This window comes from Micromys minutus (assembly GCF_963924665.1).
Source record: "Micromys minutus genome assembly, chromosome: 22".
Taxonomy (NCBI): Eukaryota; Metazoa; Chordata; class Mammalia; order Rodentia; family Muridae; genus Micromys; species Micromys minutus.
In genome coordinates this window covers 42,387,132-42,407,701 of record NC_137957.1, presented here as the reverse complement: position 1 = coordinate 42,407,701, position 20,570 = coordinate 42,387,132, and the positions used below count along the sequence as shown (strand labels likewise).

The 20,570-nt window shown below is 39.4% G+C and overlaps 1 protein-coding gene across 1 annotated transcript in view; it reads left to right on the top strand.

Annotated features, from left to right (window-relative positions):
- SLC5A8 (solute carrier family 5 member 8) overlaps positions 1-19,094 on the top strand; it is a gene marked incomplete at both ends in the record, with an annotated part of 39,856 nt that extends 20,762 nt beyond the window's left edge. Inside the window, 8 exons of the mRNA XM_080935536.1 lie at positions 1,791-1,879; positions 3,419-3,531; positions 5,296-5,363; positions 10,649-10,735; positions 11,615-11,820; positions 14,698-14,801; positions 18,470-18,549; positions 18,969-19,094. Of these exons, the coding sequence (XP_080791662.1) occupies positions 1,791-1,879; positions 3,419-3,531; positions 5,296-5,363; positions 10,649-10,735; positions 11,615-11,820; positions 14,698-14,801; positions 18,470-18,549; positions 18,969-19,094 (873 nt within the window). The remainder of the gene's footprint in view (positions 1-1,790; positions 1,880-3,418; positions 3,532-5,295; positions 5,364-10,648; positions 10,736-11,614; positions 11,821-14,697; positions 14,802-18,469; positions 18,550-18,968) is intronic.
- Between the last annotated feature and the right edge of the window lie 1,476 nt (positions 19,095-20,570).

The following is a 20,570-nucleotide window of genomic DNA, read 5'->3' as shown; positions in this document are numbered from 1 at the left end:
ATGTACTCTGATGATATTAAAAAGCCTATGTGGTGTTAGGAAGGAGGAAGAAGGCACAATGCAACTATAAGTCACTCGGCAAAACACTTGGTGAAGATCGAGCAAGTATGGAGATTTGTGTATCTAAAACTAAACTGTTAGAGGATCTGGAAAACTTCAAGCCAGATGGTTGGATAGAAAAACTCAGGGTTAGAAGTAACTATAGCTAACTAGGTTAATAGAAACTATGTATAAAACACAGTGCCACTGGCATTTGAAGATACTGTCAAAAACACTTTTATAAACAATCTTACAGCTTTTTTTTTTTACTTTAAAAATTTACATTTTTTACCCATTTTACGTTTGTTAGTGTTTTGTTTGCATGTATGTCTGTGTACCACATGCTTTCCCAGTGCTGCCAGAGGTCAGAAGAGGGAGACAGACTGTCTGGAACTGGAGGTACTGACGGTTGTGAGCTGCGACATCATAGGAACAGAATCCGGGTCATCTGAAAGCAGTGCTCCTAACTTAGAGTGATCTTTTAAGCCCTCAGCTTTCAGTTTTAAATGCAGAAACAGACAGAGAGAAACAGTTTGCATCCTGGCTATGTGCTTGAGAGTCAGTGTCAAGAGTCTTAATATGCAGGGATTACATCTCAATGTAAATACAGAGTATATAATAAAATTTTTAAAAAAATTATTTACCTTTTAAAAATATTTGAAATGCATTTTTTAACTTCTTATTAATTTTAAGACCACATATTTTGTCAGTTTTCTATTATAATTTCAATTACATTACAGACTTCAATATTTTCACCATTTAAAAAATATTTAAAGTGATGTTTTTGAAAATTTATGTTGTATTGACATATATTTTGAGCCATTCAAAGTTTTCTGTTTATTGTAATATATATTTAATCTTTTACATTAAAATGAGTCTTAGTATGCTTGATTTAGGCTTCACAACACTGTAATCCCAATTTTATAGATAACTTAATGAATCTCAGTGATGTGTTTGTTGTTTTATTTTTGGTTTTTCTAGACAGGATCTCACTATGTAGCCCTGGCTGTCCCAGAACTCCCTATGTAGACCAGGCTGATCTCAAACTCCTAGAGATCCACCTGCTTCTGCCTTTGAAGTTCTGGGGGAAAAAAAGTGTGCTACTAGACCAGACTCAGTGATGGTGTTTTGATTGGCATAAGATCACTTTGGTACAAAATAAAATTCCTCTGAGAGTTCAGCAGGTTCTTACAATGGGCCAGATACTTTGGAATTCACTTTAAAGTCTGTATTTTACTCTTTACAACTAGACTCTTAGGCAGTGCATTGTTACTTGGAAAGATAAGGAAATCAAGGTAAGTGAGAAGTTAGATAAGCAGCTAGGCAGTTAGAACAGGGCTTGTGGTCTCAGGTGCTCTGCCATTAGAGCCCCTGGGGTCTCTTTAACATGCACTTTCTTTAACCTTGCAGGACAGCTCAAACTTAGTCCTGACTCCAGGACCCGAGTCCCCAAAAAAGCTACTTTGTAAAACCTGTGTTTATTCTGTGTCTCAGAACAAAGATGGGTGAAATTTACATTGGTGCAAGTAACTGCCCCAACATGATTGTGGGATTAGGAAATGTGAGAATTATTTCACATTAATTTTTAAATTCATTCTTGGAGAATTCATGAATGTATTTTGATTTTATTTTATAATATTTGGAGTTACACAGAATATCTCCCTTTCTTTTTGGGAGAATATAAAATTGACTATGTATTGATTTTTCTTAATAGCAACTAACACTTGGGTATGAATTTTGGAATTTTTCAGCTTATGCCTTATTTGGTGCTGGACATTTTGAAAAATTATCCCGGTGTTCCCGGACTTTTTGTGGCCTGTGCATACAGTGGGACATTAAGGTATAAAGCTGATTCTATGACGGTGTCATTCCTATAAGGACCTAATGTTTGTTTTACTGTTATTTTGGCCAATGCATGAGAAAACAACCTGTGGGAAGGGACTACTTACTTTAGAGCATGGGTTCAGAGGGTTCAATCCATGATTACCTCGCTCTAAGCATCTTGAGAAAACATTCTGGTGGTAAGGGCAGGCAGTGGAAGGTTTTGTTTTCCACGAAAGAGGCCACAGCAAGATAGAACCCCCCAGGGATATACCTCCAGTGACCCACTTCATCTGAGCAGGTCCAGCCTCCTTCGTATGTACTGTTCCTCAATACCACCATCACACCGTACTCCGCCAAAGTGTTTATCCATTCATTTTGACCTGGAAATGCCCTCAAGACAAATTCAGAGAGGTGTTCTACTAATCCCATAGGCATTTCCCTATTCAATCAGGTTGACAATTAAGATTAACCAACACAGTATCCTTTTTTTTTTTTTTTTTTTTTTTCTTTTTGGTTACTTTAAGAAGGAAAAGTGAATTCTGGTCATGGTCACAAAATGGTCTATCATGGTCAAACTCTTCCATGTATTCTTCTGTTGGTCATCTACTGGTAGCTACTGATGGAATCTTTCTGCTGTTGTGAGACACTCTACTTGACTAGTTCTTTGTTTCCTAACACATCATTGCATATCCAATACATCACAGTGGTGATGATCACTGAATGGTAGCATTAATATTTGCTGAGTATTAAACATGAACCCAATGTGTGTGAGGCTAGATCATCATCACCTGCAAACAGACTCAAATCTCCTAATTCCAAGTTGAATACTGTACATTCTAAAGAATCTTGTACCTCCCCATTGAATTTCCTTGTTATATTTCTTATGTTTGATGTAGAGAATTATTTTTACTAGGCGTACAGTATATGCGAACAAGGGTGTAGGATATTAATTTTGCAAAATATGGGATATGTTGTTGAGGACTTACAGTAGTTTCTTTTTATGCACACATAAACAATATCTTAAAGTTGTTATATGACAATTTGAGGAATATATTCAAATTCATGTTATAGATACCGAAGGTCACCTGGGAAATAGAGGCAAGGCTGACTCATTCTTTGTCTCTTATGTAGAGTCAAGTCTGTGTGTGTTGCCTGATTCATTCATGAAAGATAATAGCTCCCAGAAAGAGGGTACTATGATCATTAAAAATAAAAGAACGTGGATCTATTTACATTATCTTATGTGCATTATTTTGTGTGCATAGGTCTTTTGCCTACATGGTGGTGTGTGTACCGCACGCATGTAGCATTCTCAGAGATCAGGAGAGGGCGTCAGATCTCCTGAGGCTTGAGTTACATATGGTTGTGAGCTACTGCAGGTACTGAGGATCAAACCCAGGTCCTTTGGAAGAGAGGCTAGTATGCTTAAACAGGAAGCCATCTCTCCAGCCCCATCTGCTTCTCTTTTTGAAGTGTTGGTTTTCTTTCCTCTTCATTCCTGATGAAAGCATCATTAAAATCCCCATCATGAATCAGAGTTTGTCCTCTCTTACAGCACAGTGTCCTCCAGCATCAATGCCTTGGCAGCAGTCACTGTGGAAGATCTCATTAAGCCTCACTTCAGGTCTCTCTCAGAGAAGTCCTTGTCTTGGATTTCTCAAGGAATGAGTAAGTTTCCTTCCTAGTGATTCCATTTGAGAGTAGTATTGGCTTTGTTTTAGAGACATTAGAAATTGTCCTCTGAGGGATCGTAAGTACCTCCTAGTATGAATACCTATCCAGGGACTTGTGCTTACAATGCTGTGGGGCTGATTGTATCTGCAAAGAAGACATGGACATTAATTTAAACATTTAAGAAGACAGTAGTGGTGCACATTTATAACCATGGTCCTCAGGAGGCTGTGGCAGAAGGGACAGGAGTTGACGAGGTTACTTTCTATCTTAGAGTTCATCATCTTCATCTGAAGGCTGCTAGTGGAAGACTGACTTTCAGGCAGGTAGAGTGAGGGTCCATGCTCACAGTGATACACCTGCTCCAACAAGGCCACACCTCCTAATAGAGTCACCCCCTGAGCCAAGCATACACAAAGCATCACAGTCTCAATAAAGAAAAAAATGTAATTATCAATAGTGATAAGACTCTAACTTTCATTCTGGTTTAAAGAAGGGTCTTTCTAGGCAGCCCAGCCTGGCTTTGAACTCATGATCCTCCTGCCTCAACCTTCTGAGTGCTGAGATGAGAGGTGCATGACATCATATTTGACCTAATTTAGTCAAGGGCATCATAGACAATAACATGGCCATTGACTTGTCTTCGAATTAGGTATGGACACCAAAACCCATCACGGTGACCATTCACCTTTTATCAAATGGAGCAGAATTCAGTTAAATCACCTGTAATACTATTTATATTTAGATTGGACCCAATGAACATCATTACAACAAGAACAGTTTAGGGGGAATGGTGGTTTTCTTTTTTCTTTTTTTTTTTTTTTTCTGCTAGGATGAGATAATTCTTAACAAAAGTGTGACCACTGAAGCAAAGAAGTCAGTGCCAACAGCAGAAGGAATGCACTGATTTCCTAATAGGAAATTTCTTGGGTATTGTTTTTCTTTTCCTTCCTTTTTTTCTTCATTTTGAGCACTGGAAATTATATTAGTCGATTACAGTTATTTTTTTTCTAAGTGGATTATTATTTTTTAAACAAAATGCTCGAGGGAGTACTATTTTTTAATTTTAAAAGTAACAAACACACTGAAGAAGCTATGAAAGGCAGTGAACGTGAAAAGGAAAAGAAAATACTCTACCATTTACCAACTGGGGGTGGGGCGATGGGTTGAGTAAAGCAGTTTGAAGAAGTGAGTGAGGCTGGCGGTGGAATATGATATGGATTGAAGTGACCTTTCTTTGCTAGTTTAACAGGAAAGGCTTGGGGATGCTGACAGAGCTTATGAGAGGACTAGAGAACCAACCCTCCAGTTGGTGTGGATTACCACTTCCCAGAACAGACCAACAGGGAAAGTCAGAAGGCTCCAATTCCAGGGTTTATTATACCCCCCAGCCCCCACGTCCACATTGTCCAGAGCGGAGTCCAGCACTTCCCTGTAGAGTCTAATGTTCATGGAGGATTAAATGTATAACACAATGCTGCTAAGTCTTAATACCCCTGTAGTTAATTCCAGGGATTCTTTTCTTATGTAATCTACTGTTGTGACTAATGCCAGGCCAAGTATAAGGCCTTTGTTTGTCTTCCTTGCACCCCGTTGGTCTCCTAGGAAAATGCCTCTTTCCTTGTCTGGCTGACTTTAATGTGGCGGTGTTGTCACCCCAATCGCATTATCTGCCTTGACACAAAGGTGCGGTGCTCATTTTATTGAGGACTGTAATCCTCTGGGTTTTTATTTGCACACCGCCTTTTGTGTGTCATGTAGGTGTGCTGTACGGAGCCTTGTGCATCGGAATGGCTGCTTTGGCATCGCTGATGGGAGCTTTGTTACAGGTGAGAGCCAACTCCGAAGACTGATGACATGTAGCCATTAAATAATTAGCTTCCTTGTGCGCAGGACCACATTCACACCTTCTACATACGCACACTTGGATGCATCAAGGGACAAAGATAACCAATTTATTTTTAAATGTTTAAAAATATGCTTTATTCTTATACTTGAGTGCCTGTCTGCATGTGTACCACTGGCAGGCAGGTGCCCGATGAGGCCAGGGGGCATCAGAAGCTCTGGACCTGGGAGAAGTAGTTTTGTTAGCTGTCTGATGTGGGTGCTGGCTACCGAAACTAGATCTTCTGTAAGGGTAGTAAGTACTCTAAACTGCTGAGCCATCTCTCCAGACCCTTCTTTTCTTTTTTAAAATAAAATTTATTTATGTATTATATATGAGTACACTGTAGCTGTCTTCAGACACACCGGAAGAGGGCATCGGATCCCATTACTGATGGTTGTGAGCCACCATGTGGTTGCTCGGATTTGAACTCAGGACCTCTGGAAGAGCAGTCAGTGCTCTTAAACCACTGAACCATCTCTCCATCCCCCTTATTTTCAATATTTAAAAAAGTATAGGCTGAGATAATTATAGACTTACATGAAATAACAATACAGTGATATATATATATATATATATATATCACAGTCCACAGCAATACCTTACAGAAACATCTCTCAATGGTAACATAGGACACCGTCACAGATGGGGTCTTGGGCTGAAACAGTGAGCATCCCGAATGATATGATCATCACAACAGTTCTACTTACTGTCTTTCACAGCTTCAACCACATCTCTCTGCCTTCCTTCTCCTGCTGGCCTCTGAAGAATCTCAAATCGACTTTTTATTCTTATAATTCTTTCATGATAATAATGCTGTATAATGGGCCCCAGTATGATGGCTCTAATCGCTAAGCCTGACGGCTGAGTCAGTCCCCCCATGTGGTGGAAGGAGAGGCCTACCTCCTGGAAGTTTTCCTTAGAGTCCATGCAAGCACTGTTTTACACACACACACACACACACACACACACACACACACATACACAAATGTGCACATGAATGCACGAACACATACTCACATATACTTTCACATAGACTCACATATGCATACACACTAAATAAAAAAAATGTAATAACTTTTTCCCCCAAAAGGTACTGCTGTATAAAGGTTCTGGGGTAATGGTTCAGAAGGCAACATGCTTGCTGTACAAACCTGAGTACGCGAGTTTCAGTCCCTAGCACCCACATAAAAAAGCTAGCAGGGGGGATGTCTGTAACCCAGACCTGGGGAGAAATTCCAGGCTGCTCACTGCCCACCTAGTCTACCTAGATTGGTAAGCTCCACGTTCAATGAGAGACACTCTCTCAAAAATCAGGTGGAAACCACTTGAAAAAAATATCCAGTGTTTACTTCTGGCCTTTGTATGCACCCTCACTTGTGTGTGTGTGTGTGTGTGTGTGTGTGTGTGTGTGTGTGTGTGTGTGGCTATGACATGATGCACTTTCTAGCCATCTGCTATAAAAACAGACAAGCTCCATTGGAATTTATGCCGAAGGGTGCTCCCAAGCTAGCTCATCTTCAGTAAGCCTTGAGGCAGACGTACCCATCCACTCACCAACTTAAACAGCCAAATACCAACTTTTCCACACACAGTGAGATGAATTCACTAACGACATTCCTATCCTACACCCAGGAGAGCACCTCAGAGTAACTCATCAACCTTGCCTGTTCTGCCAAGACTTTTCTTAGTGTATCTCCCAGTAGTCTTCTGGGCCATTTCAGCCTGAGGGAACGGTATGAGACAGTCAGGATCCAAACTTTGCTAGATCAGATCACACTTCTGTTTAAGATTTGTATCTTCAACGTCACCTCCAGCACACATGTTGCTACTAGACTTTACTGCTTGGTCTTGGTCCTCTTGGTACCCCTGTGCTGTTCTCATATGCCATAAGTTGGGGGACTTGATGTTCTTATCTAGTTGTGATTTCTCAGATTGCTCACTGGTATTTGAAATTGAGGGCACTGATAGCTTCTACTAGGGGTCATTTTAACCTCCTACTGAGCAGCCAGCATTTCATCTGCTGAGTGTGCCTCCATAGATTTCCCACAATCCATCTGGTCATCACAACCCATTCCTGATAAATATTGTTGAACCACTCTTTCCTCATTGCTGATAAGTCTGCCCTTCATCAGTAGCTGAAGTCCACTCTTTTCTATTTTCCCTGATTGTTCAGCTGAACATTGCATGCTCTAGACTCTCTGATGATGAATCAGCTAAATTCCCACCAGGTTGTTCTGAGAATGCTAAGGACTGCTCTTTGCCCATCAACAGGAATTTGATTGACATTTGGCAGGTATTTAAGTTCAGGTAACTTGTTAGTCATGGATTAGAGGTCAAGTATAAACTTTACCATGGCTACAAGATAAATGATAGCCATAGGCCTATTCAAGTGATTATTGTAGTGAGCCACTTAGTACTATGATAAAACCCGATCATGGGGCATTCCAATCTTCTTCCATAGATTTCCAGGAAGCTGGTCATCTCAGCAGATGTGACTTTTAGAAACCTTACTCAAATGTACTCTTACCAAGTAAACTCTATGAATGAAGAATTCAGCCACTATTCTGAACTGAATACAGTTATAAAAACATAGAATTGTCCAAAGCTTGAGGATGGCCCCTTGATAGAGATTCTTATGATCAATTGTCCAGTGACATTGACATCCACCTGCTATCTGTCCTATAAGAGAGTAGCCAGAATGAACTACCTGCTTGCGATGATGTTTAAGGTGTGTCCTTTTTGAACAGTAAACTGGGGGAGAAGTCTTTTTTGGTTTATTTTTGAGAGAGCTGGTTGGTTTTAATATCTAACATCCTCAAACATGCAAAGTGATTTCTGCTGATACCACGGTGGAGGTAGCTTCCTTATTTCTGCGCCTTGGTGACAGCTTGTTTTCTACTCCTATGACACTGCCTAACAGGAAGGAGTCTTGGTATAGTCTTGGCTTCTATCTTTGTTGCTATGGGTATGTGAGCATGTTTTCCCATTATCTGCAGTAGGCTCATGACTCCTGTTGTGACTGGCTCTTTCTTCATCAACTCTGGACCATGTGGTGAAACCATCTTAACTTCAAGCCTCCCCTTTCCCCCAATTCTGCAGTATCACTATGTAAGGTGTTTTCTAACAGAGCCTTTTTGAGGCGTCTTCCTTATGTCTATAATCCTGGTTCCTAGATCATGTGTTTGTGACTGGAGTCATGGCCACAGGATAACTTTTCACACCTTACAGTGAAGTCTGTTTCACATTCTGAGACTCTGCTGAGAACAAAATCCCTGTCACATCCTGAGCCCACCTTCTTTCCACATGCTAGTTCTCTTTCCCGGTGTCCACTCATTTGTCACCCCACAGTGTAGACATCTGAAAGAACTCATTTGGATGAAGGATCAAGTACACATCTTCCAACGCTTCCTTGATATACTGATTCATTCATTCTGTTTTGTTTGGCCTCTTAGTGGACAAGTCACCTTGATCTTTCATGGTCTTAGTTACTCTTTCTGCATTTTAATTGACCTATAAAGCTGTACATATGGGACACAATATGTTTGAATACATGAGTATGTTTTACTATGTTCCAATGTGGTTAAGTGTATGTCTCAAGTGTTTGTGATTTTGTAGTGATAAAAACATTCAAAATCTCTCATTGTAGCTTTGTTGAAACATGCACTCCATTATCACTTTCCATCGTCACACTCCTGAGCATCATCCCATCAGAAATTATTTCACTTATAAAGTTATATCTCAGTATCTATGGAACAACCATTCACCTTTAGCCTACCTCATCTTTAAAGCTAGACATTAGATTTCTGGGGTCACTAGGTTATTAAGAGCGTATGTATCTTCATATTTGCATTCCCTCATGATTCATATTTGCAAATGTCTTTCAGTTTCATGGCCTCCATATCAAAGAAAAGTTTCAGTCATCCAAATAAACTTTAAATCTTTCTCTACACCATTGGATCAATTATTTTAAACCCAGTGTTTTTCAATCTAAGGACACCTATATCAGATCAGATCAGAAATGCTCATAGATCTTATCATTTTATCTGGCAATTTTGCAGTTCTCATCCCCTGTCTTGTTTGGAGGAATATTTGGAGACCACAAAAGCATAAAAGAGTGCTGTGGTATATTGGGAAAAGGCTGAGAATGGCTGTCTTCATTTATATATTCATAGTGGTACCCCAATAGTTTCATGACTTTGTCTTCTTTGCTTTGCAATGCTTTTTTTGGTGTGTGTGTGTGTGTGTGTGTGTGTGTGTGTGTGTGTGTGTGTGTGTGTGTGTCTGTGTGTGTTTTCATGTGTTGAGGAGGGGATCTCATATATACATGTGTGTAAACCATAAGCTAACATTGGGTCTCTCTCAGTTACTCCCCACCTTGTATTTTGAGACAGGATTTTTCACTGAACCTGAAATTTATTGACTCGGATAGACTAGCTGACCAGCAACCTTACGGATCTTCTTCTATCTCCTTAACACTGCAATTAAGGGCATGAACTGTCACATCTATCTTTTGTGACTGTGTGTGTCACGTTTAGGTGCATGAAGCAAGCATTTTAGAGACTGAGCCATCCTCCCAGCTTCTTTTGTTGTCTTTAAAATTGTACTAAAGTTGTGTATATGTGGGTATTTGGGAAAATGTACATGTGAGGGTAGGAGAGAGCATCTGATCTCTTAGATCTGGAGTTAGAAGCAGTTGTGAGCTACCTGATGTGGGTGTTTGGAACTGAATTCAGGTCCTCCACAAGAAAGAATACACTCTTAACCACTGAGCAATCTCTCCAACCCTCTATTGCCTATTTGAGGGTACCTGAAAGGACAGGCAAGTCAAGTGTGGTGGCACACACCTTTAATCCCAACACTAGGGAGGTAGCAGCAGGAGGATCCCTGTGAGTTCAAGACCAGCCTTGTCTGTATAGCGAGTTCCAGGACAGCCAGGGCTACATGGTGATGCTGAGCTTGTCTCAGCACAAACAAACAAACAAGCACACATGCACACACATACACACACAAAGAAACCTAAAGAAACAAAAGCCACCTGAGATGGAAAAGCAGAAATTTCCAGGTGTTGATGTTCTCCTTCAGTGACAAGACTGTCATGAATAAAATTTTGTGATTTCTTTTTCTGAAGGAGACCGAATACTATAATACCGACCCCGCTGAAATTGCTTGAAATACTATGTTTTGGGTTTGAGAATTCTAACTGTTGACTTTCTGTTATTTTTGTAGGCAGCACTCAGCATATTTGGCATGATCGGTGGGCCACTTCTGGGCTTGTTTTCTTTGGGCATCATGGTCCCCTTTGCCAACTCTGTTGTAAGTATAGTGAGTGGATATATCTAACTACACTTTTCTTTTCCACACTAAAGCCATGGTCGCTTTGGGATCTGTCATCAGTGACTTTTCTTGGTGATTTACATAGTTCATTTTGACTTTGATAGAGTGTACAGTGAAGAGCTATGCATCGCGACCGTGCATGTAGGAAGCTTATAGAAACCATCGGAGCCATGTTGTACAATTTAAATACTCACAGTGAAAATAGGCCAGTATCTTTTGCACATTTAAATTCTTGCTTCTTTTAAAATTGAATATCTAGGTTTTAAGGAAGGAGATCAACAGGCTCTGATGGTTTTAAAGACTATGTGGAGTCAGAGCACAGTAAAGAGAAAAAATGACATCTTAACTACCATGACCACAAAGTTTATTCGTCTGGTGCTTGATGTAGCTTCTGTGCATCATTCTAGCCCAGAACAGGTGGAGGCGAATGTAACTGGGAACATTATTCAGGAAAAAGTGATATGTCCGCTATTATACTTAAATGTGTGTGTCTGGAAATACAGAATTGTGTCTGAAATAAATGAGATCCAAACAGCTTCTCTGAAAATCAATGGGAAGTCCATTTCTGTTATAGGATGAAGTTCTGGAAAGGCCTAGAATGTATGGAGTAGATGTCGGGCATTTATAGCATAACCATTGGTTAGATAAAGAGGGAATGAAGTCAATGGGTCTCGAGAACTCTGGGCAGACACCAGGGATCTATCATAACCTTGATAAAAGGCAGAGATACTGCAAGGCAGGAAAGTCAAATAGCGAACTGACCAGTTTGGCTTTGACCATTTTGATCCTGACTTTCTCACATTAAGTCTACCTCAATGAGAATGACATGCTTCTTCTAAAAGCTCTCTTGTTTTTCAGGGAGCACTTGTTGGTCTGTTGGCTGGGTTTGCCATTTCCTTATGGGTAGGAATTGGAGCCCAGCTTTACCCTCCGCTTCCTGAGAGAACCTTACCACTGCCCCTTGAAACCTACGGCTGTAACATCACACACAATGGGTCAGACTGGATGTCAACTACAGAAATGCCATTTTCTACTAGTGCTTTCCAAATACACAGTGTGGAAAGGTATTAAGTTTCATGTCTTTAAAACTTGGGTTACAAATATGGGACAAATATGCGAGTTGTTTTTGTCCTCCCTGTTTGTCTGTCTGTCTGTCTGCCTGCCCTCCCTTCTCTTTCTTTCTTCCTTCCTTCCTTCCTTCCTTCCTTTCTTTCTTTCTTTCTTTCTTTCTTTCTTTCTTTCTTTCTTTCTTTCTTTCTTTCTTCCTTCCTTCCTTCCTTCCTTCCTTCCTTCCTTTCTTTCTTTCTTTCTTTCTTTCTTTCTTTCTTTCTTTCTTTCTTTCTTTCTTTCTTTCTTTCTAACCCTGAAATAGGTAGCCCCTCTGGACTTCTTGCTGTGCTATTGTATATAATTTCTACAGTATAAGGACAGTAAGTGACACAGTTGAAGTTGTAGTGAGACATCCTGTAGCTGACTAAACAGGGTTTCAAGCTGCCTAGATTGAGTCTGAATTCTTTAACTTCTTAATAGTCAATGAGTATATCTTGGTATTAAAGTTTTAATTCTTTTCTGATTCATGAAGTTGACCACCCTTTAATATGTTTATTGGACATTCAGATATCTACTTTTGTCATTTGCTTCTTTAGGACTGTCCCATTTTTTAACAGACAGTCTCTTTCTTGTTTATTTGAGAGTTAATGACTCAAAAACATGTTTTAAAGATTTTTTTCTCTTCCAATAGATTTTATTTTTACTTTTTGCTAATTTTATTTTTTGTAAGAAGTCACAACTTATCTTTTTTATATTATTAGTCCTTTGTAGTCTTATCAGAGGAAATCATTGCTTACTTTGAGGTCACAAAGATATTTTTCTAATGAATTAATTTTTGGTTTCTCAAGACAGGGTTTCTTTGTGTAGTTCTGGCTGTCCTGGAACTCACTATGTAGAGCAGGCTGACCTTGAATTTAGAGATCCACCTGCCTCTGCTCAGCACTCTCTCAAGTGCTGGGATTAAAGGTGTATGTCACCATGTCCAGTAATTCCTTTAATTTTTAAATTAAAAGTTTTGATGTTAACTACATATATTTAAGAAATGTGATCCATTTCGGGCTGAAGTAAATGGTGTGGTCAAGATTAATTTTCCCAATATAGAATTTCAATAAATCAATCTCTCTTCATGAAAAGACACCCGTCACGCCCCTTGTTCATCAAAATTTGCTGGTGACTAAACTAATGTAAATCAAACGTCCTAGGGATGTGCTTCTTGATTCACTGTTCTGTGCTATGTTTTCTGTCTTTGCCCAAAACCATAGTATCTCAACTTCATTAATTCATCTCAGTATGTTTCTCTTCTTCATGGATTTTTGGCTTCCGAAAGTCTCATTACTTCCACCTTGCTATTGCCTTAAAGATGTGTTTCACCACACTGTTCTTTGCAGGGTGGTTGATCCTAATTAAGCTGCTTTATTGAGTGATGTCCCATTTCCCCACAGGTCTTCTCTGATCACACATAGCAGTGTAGACCTTCCCTTTCCACCCTGTTCATGTTATATGGCTTTGCTCCATTTTTTTTTCTTACAGAACTTTGTATTCCTTTAAAAATAATAATTTATTTATTTATTATATATAAGTATACTGCTGCTGTCTTCAGACACACCAGAGGCATCATATCTCATTACAGATGGTTGTGAGCCACCATGTGGTTGGTGGGATTTGAACTTAGGACCTTTGGAAGAGCAGTCAGTGCTCTTAACCACTGAGCCATCTCTACAGCCCACTATCACTTTTTTAAAAAACTGCTCGCTGGATATAAATTTTATGTGGTTAACAGTTTTTTTTTTTTCTACTTTACTTATGTCTGACTTCAAAAATAAGAACAACATTGGGACCATAATGAAGAGCTGAATGAGTAAACACAGGCACTTAATATTTTATTGTGTATGTGTATATCATCCGCGTTGGGTTACGAAGTCCCAACTTAATCAGAGAAAATGACTTTGACTTACGGTTTTAGGAATTTCACACCATGATGGCCCAACACTGGTACTGCTGTGGAATAGCAGATCATGGTAACAGCATGTGTTGGAGGGGGTTGTTTCACCTCTCTGCTGAGGGAGCAGAGAGAAGGAGGAGGAGCTAGGCATCCAGTGTCCTCTTTGAGTGGTGCCTGCAATGACCTACTTCCTTTCTACTAGGCTTTATCTCCTAAGAATTTACTATTGCTAATAGTTTGGGATTAAGACCAAGCAAGCCCTCAACACAGGAGCTGTAGGGTGCACTTATTCCAACTACATTAGGTCACGCCTAATTGGCAAGTAAGGCAAGCTGGGCGTGAGAACAGTTCATCCGCGACAAAGTGAGACAAACCACTCAGAAAAATAGCACAAGCCTAGGTATTTAGAATAAGCCCTTCTGAAATGGCATTTAAGGGGCCTGGGATTTAATAGATTCCAAAAAGAAAATAGGAAGGCATTCATGGGAAGTCGTTGTAGCTGCACTGGTCACTGGTCTACAGGGACAGGGATTACACAGGACACTGATTTTATTATGCATTGGTTATTTTTACCTTCCAGGAAAGAATTACAAAAAAAATTAAAAAGGTTTTACTGGGATTATGCATTATCTTTGTGTTTTCAGGACCTGCACAGAAACCTGCCCATGTCAGGCTACAGTGCACGAGGTGGCTAGTGTTTCCCCTGAGCCAAAGAATTATGGCACTTTATCCTTACAATATTTAAAGTCCTTTCTCGTGTATATGGTCGAAGTGAAGCCATATTTTAAATCCCTAATTCTGTAGTTAGAGATCAATAGTTAGCATCATTGATTATGACACTAAAAATAGGTGGATGTTGCAATTTTACTTGTGGGATCATGGATATACACATGTCTTGTTGCCGGGAACATGGTGAATTATTGTAGCTATGTTTTTTGGTATCTCTCAGGACTCCACTGATGGACAATTGGTATTCGTTATCCTATCTGTACTTCAGCACTATCGGAACGCTGACCACATTGCTCGTGGGAATAGTTGTCAGTTTATCAACAGGTAATTCTCTTAATATGTTTCTGTTCACGTCTACAAACACAAGAGTTTCCTGTGTGGCTTGTAGCTATTTATAGTTCTTTACTATGATTCTATGAATGATTTAAATTATTAGTGTTTTTTTTTTTTTTTTTTAAATTTTACTCATGGAGTATTGGGATCCTAAAATTAAGTCAAAAGACCCATCACCACTGCAATCTTGGTTCTGCCATTTAATAGCTACCTGGATCCAGGCCAGGTACATAACCACTCTCCCCAGGGACTTAGCATTATTGTATGTAAACTGAGGATGATGAGGACAGGTTTCTAGAAGATAAAAAGCTGTATGAGAACACGTACGTAATTACTTGTTAGCAAGGGAGAGCTATGTGTGTGTATCTTGGCAACATCATCTTGCTAGGATCTTCTCATTGTCCAGGATGGACTCTTTGTAAATTTAAAAAAAATGAACCCAAGTATGAAGGTAATAACTATAATATTTCTGTGTGAACATAGTAGAAAGCCCTGGAAAAGGTTCATGAGGAGTAAAAATAGTTTTAACAATCAGTTGATAATGCACGGGGTGTAGCTTGTTACCTGGAATGGTGGTTTTGTCCTGAGATTTTTATTTTGTTCTCATTGTGGGCATTTTTTTGGGCCCCCTTCCTAGGTTGGAGTTCCCATTAGGGGGTGGTGAAAAAAGAAGAACCTACAAAGTAGCAAAACCCAGCCGTAGTCTACGTCCTACTATTTCTCATGTACATTTATGTTTCTAGTTTATTTTTGAATCACTTAATATGAGTGTTTTATCTGCCCATGTGCTCGTCTACTACCCACAGAGGCCAGAAGAAGGTGATGTATTTATTCCTCCTTGCCTGCTATTCTGAGCCACTACGTGGGGGAACCACATGCAATGGCAGTTAGTGATCTTAACTGCTGAGCCATCTCTCCTACCCCTACGTTTATTCCTTTAGTTGAGTGGATCTGTCCTGTATAGCACATTCTTGAGAAGGACAGAAAGGAGAAGTTTTGGAAAATTTACTTGTCCGAAAAAAGTGTACTCATGCATGACTGATAATTTAAGTATAAGTTCTATGTTAAAACATTTTAATCTCAATTTTCTTCTCCCATGATGCTGTTGAAGGTCAGTGCTGGGCTCCCAGTTGACAACTCCAATGGTACATTTGTCAATGGCTACCTTGCCCCATTTACCTCTGAAGTCTCATGTCTCTATCCCAGGACATTTTCTTAGCTATCCTTTCGTAATTTATCACTATTTTCTGTTTTATCTTTCCTAGTCACATGTCTGCATCTGGGAAGATTTCTTCCATTTCCATATGCTTCGCTTCTTTCCTACTTTTCACCGTTGTCTCTTAGGTGGAATCCCTGACTACTTTCCCCAATTACAGTTGCAATAATTCTCCAAGGAGCATTTGATCCAGTTTGAGAATGGATTGTAGGGAGGAGGGATGGGAGAGTCTTGGAATAGCAATATGTAGGTGAGAGATCACAGTGGCTGGGATTGGGGGTTGGTGCTGGGTTCCCAATCCCCCAAACTCCCTCTCCCATGCTAATCCATAGAAGCAGGATACTGCATTATCTTCTTCATCAATTATCCAGTTGTCCCACACTTTGTCCAAACATGCACAAAGTTTACACTACACAAAGTTAGCAGCAGCCTCTTTGTAGAATCTGGTTACAGCTGTGGATTTGGGGCATGGGAGGGGATGCTGCTTGTAACCTTGTTGCCTTTGTATTGGTAACTCTAATGTTTGAATTCACTTTTCAAAAGGATTTGTGTTTTTCTCATAAAAAATTAACACAGTAGCCTCATTGCGTAATCTATTTTGAGAGATACATTTTATTTTCAGAAATAAATTGATTCGACATCTGAAACATCCTATTCCCTTGTACTTTTATCTTTGGCTCTAATCACACATGTGCGTGCACATATGCACGCAGACACTCACACACCAGCTTTTTTCCCCCTTTAAAGAAACTGGGGTATTTGAATGTTCTTGTTGGCAATTCCTTTTCTTTTTCTTAACTACTTTGATTTTTCTAACTTTATGCAGTTATGTCCAGGAGAGCAGACACATAGTTATAAAAACACATTCCCTTCATTGATTTTACTAATGAGCCATTTCTCCACCACAACAACTGCGAGAATCTTGAAATAGATCTAGAAACATAGACTTCTGAGGTTCCTTACAACAAGCTATGAAATACGAGAAACCTATAGGAATCCAGACGGACACCCGTGAGTGGAATTTCAGCTCCTTTTGACTTTGTTCTGAGTGCTTGTTTCTGTCTCAATGAAACAAGAGCAAATGCTATGGTAATTCCCAAACATTGGCAGATATAAAAATCACCGTGGAAGCCAGGCAAGGTGGTGAATGCCTTTAATCCAGGCACTTGGGAGGCAGAGGCAGGTGGTCGCTGTGAGTTTAAGGCCAGCCTGGTCTACAAAGTGAGTATTAGTACAGCCAGGGCTCTGTCACACAGAGACAACCTGTCTCAGAGCAACAACAGCAACAATGAGCCAACCAGCTAAACAAAGAACTCTGGGAATCCTGGAAATCTGGCAAAATAAAGAGTCCCGTGGCTCTGCAGTTCCATGTCAGTCGAAGCTACAGTGCAGGGTCTGTGTTTTAAGCACATCTCAAAGATGTAGACAGTGGTGGTTTGAGCATCATGTGCTTGGTTCTCAAAAGCATCTTAGTTGGTTTGCTAAGACACACACACACAGACACAAACACACAGACACAGACACACACACACACACAGAGAGAGAGAGAGAGAGAGAGAGAGAGAGAGAAGAATAATGAAAGGCAGACAGAGAAAGAGCAAAGCCAAATAAAGAGGATCTGTTTCTAAAACAAAACCTTAGAGAGGAGAATTTGTACAAAATGTCTGTGAGAATGAAGCGTTCCACTTGATTAACTCATAATTTCTGTGTGCCCGTAACTGTTCATAGAGACTAAAAGCCAGGGAGAGTAGGTTCACTGGCAGGGAGAGTAGGTTCACTGGCAGGGGCACAGAGGTGGAAGGGCAGAGGTAGAGGGCAGAGGGACAGGGGCAGGGGGCAGAGATAGAGGGAACAGAGGCAGACAGTTTGCCACTTACGGGTAGGTCGTATGGGTTGCTTTATTTATTTATTTTTATTTATCTATATTTATAATTTTGGGGATAGACAAGTTTTTTACCCAGGTGGCACCAATCTAACCAGGTTGGGTTAGGATTGAGAGCTATTATCTCTCTGTATCTATTTGTCTATGTAGATATCACAATATTCATATATATCAGTTAAAAGCCATGGGGTCTCCAGTGTAGGGGTATGCCAGGGCAGGGAGATGGGAGAGAGTGGGTGGGTGGGGGAACATTCTTATAGAGGCAAGGGGAGGTAGGAGGGGATAGGGGGATTCCAGAGGGGAAACCAGGAAAGGGGATAACATTTGAAATGCAAGGAAAGAAAATATACAATAAGAAAAAGAAAAATAGCTGTTGGGTCTGAGATCTAGGAGAGGGAAGTGGCAACTGGGTCTTCAAGACTACTTTCTAGGTTTTCTTTGCATTTTATGTATGTATAAAGCTGAATGTTCACAAGCCAAATGCTTGTGTGATGGGGGGAGGGGTTACTTTGTAGTTATCAGCTGCCTGTCTAACATGTAAATAATGTATTTGTTTTTCAGGAGGAAGAAAACAGAACTTAGACCCCCAATTCTTGTTAACCAAACAGGACTTTTTATCCAATTTTGATGCCTTTAAGAAAGTAAGTTAGGTTTTACTTATCTTAAATTAGGGAAGTGGGTTTTTAATTGCCCGGACAGAGCAATAGTTAGTCCCCGGCTCATTTCTTGGACAGCCACACAGAAGAGATATTTCTGTGTTGTTATCTGTATGTGTATCTGTGTACCTGTATATTTAAGTATGGAATTAATAGGTAAGAACTATTTAAGAGAGTATATGGATAGCAATAGATAGTTCATAAGTTCTTCACACACATGGCTGTAGCTCAAGTGTATTTTGTACACCACCATGGCATCTGCTGCCTTATGTAGATTGGATCTCACTCTCCCTTTATAGATTGCCAAGGGGATTTAGAGAAACAAAAACAGCAGGTATCAATTATCTGCCATTGAACAAATGAAGTTTCTCTAAAAAAATTCCATGTTACCCCTTTTCTTTCAGAAGGATCATGCCTTAAACTATAAATTGCATCCTGTGGAAGTTGGTGGAACTGATAACCCTGCCTTCAACCATGTTGAGCTGAACTTCACAGATCACAGTGGCAAGATCAATGGGACTCGCTTGTAAAGCATCTTCAGGGATAGATGCTATTGTATAATGTCTGCTTTTGTAAAAACATGCTTTAGGATATTGGATCAGATCAGTTTTTTTTTTCTATCATGACTGTTTGGAAGATATATTTTGTTAAAGCTAAATCCTGACGACTTACTTTATACACTGATTTACTGATGCTAACCTGGAGTTAGGGATTTCAACATGAGCTCTGGCTGTGAATGTTATGACTAGAAACATGTGTGAATGACATATACTGACATACACACATGATGCTTGATAATCAAAGGCATATTCTTACATCTGGGCAACACTGAAACTATTTGACATGCCTTTGGTGCTAGTATATATGTTCTGAGATCTTTACCAGAGTCACAAATCTTGGAAAGAGGTTTCTTTCTTCCCCTTACATATTGTGTTTCTAGGCATCAGGGACACGAGGAGCAGCAGAGCATTTCTGCGGGCTTTACTTCTAGATCAACCCTTGCTATAACCTTGCCACTGAGTCTGCTCCTGAGTGGGTAAATAAGAGCATCCTGCCTAGCAGATGTTAGGGACCCAATGACCAAGTTCATCTTTGGTACATTCTTGTGTCTGTTCTTTTCCTCCTGAGATTCCTTATGATTGACCAAGTACAGTTCTTGTCATAGACAATATAGACTGTTGACTATAGATTATAGACCATTGACAATAGACTATCAACTATAGACTATAGTTTTTAATCTTCATTCCCAATGCCTTTTATATTAACCTTGCTTTTGTAGGGCATGTTGCCTTTACTTAACTGTTCCAGCTTCTTGTTTTATTGCCCTGGGTTTGGTTATATCTTGAGACACTTAATATAAACCATGTCACTTCTGTCCTTCAGTCCCCAGGTCCCAGTCTATACTAACAAATTTTGTGTGTATTGGGTAACCCAAGAACATTATATATTTGAAATGGTGAAGTCCCATGGAGTCTCATAATTGTTTTTAGTGCTATTAAGTTGAATTACTAATTCACATAGTTAAATAACTAAATTTCATAGGGAAATACTACTTTATTTTTTCAAATGTTCCAGGTTACTAAAAACGTATATTGTTCTATTTTCTAAGATTTCATACAGTAGCTTCAAAGTTTTCAGCCACTTATTTGGCTATGTTTATAGCTAAAACTTGTGTTACAGAGTTTCATCAATAACTTATTTTTCTATAATACCCACATTAGATATTGCTTAATTTTTTTAAAGTTTTCAATATATTGAAAAGAGAAATATTGATATTATAAAAATAATATATAATTTTATACATACCTTAGGTTTGTCATATTTGAAGGCCACACTATTTACTTTTAAACTGACATTAAAAACTAAAATACCAAGAAATTAGCATTTATCAGAAGCAAAGAGATTTATATGCCATTTGAATCAACTATGTATTCATGTATTTCTTATGTATATAGATCTATTTATTGATTACTATATTTGTAGACAAAAATCAAGTTGTGTGACTA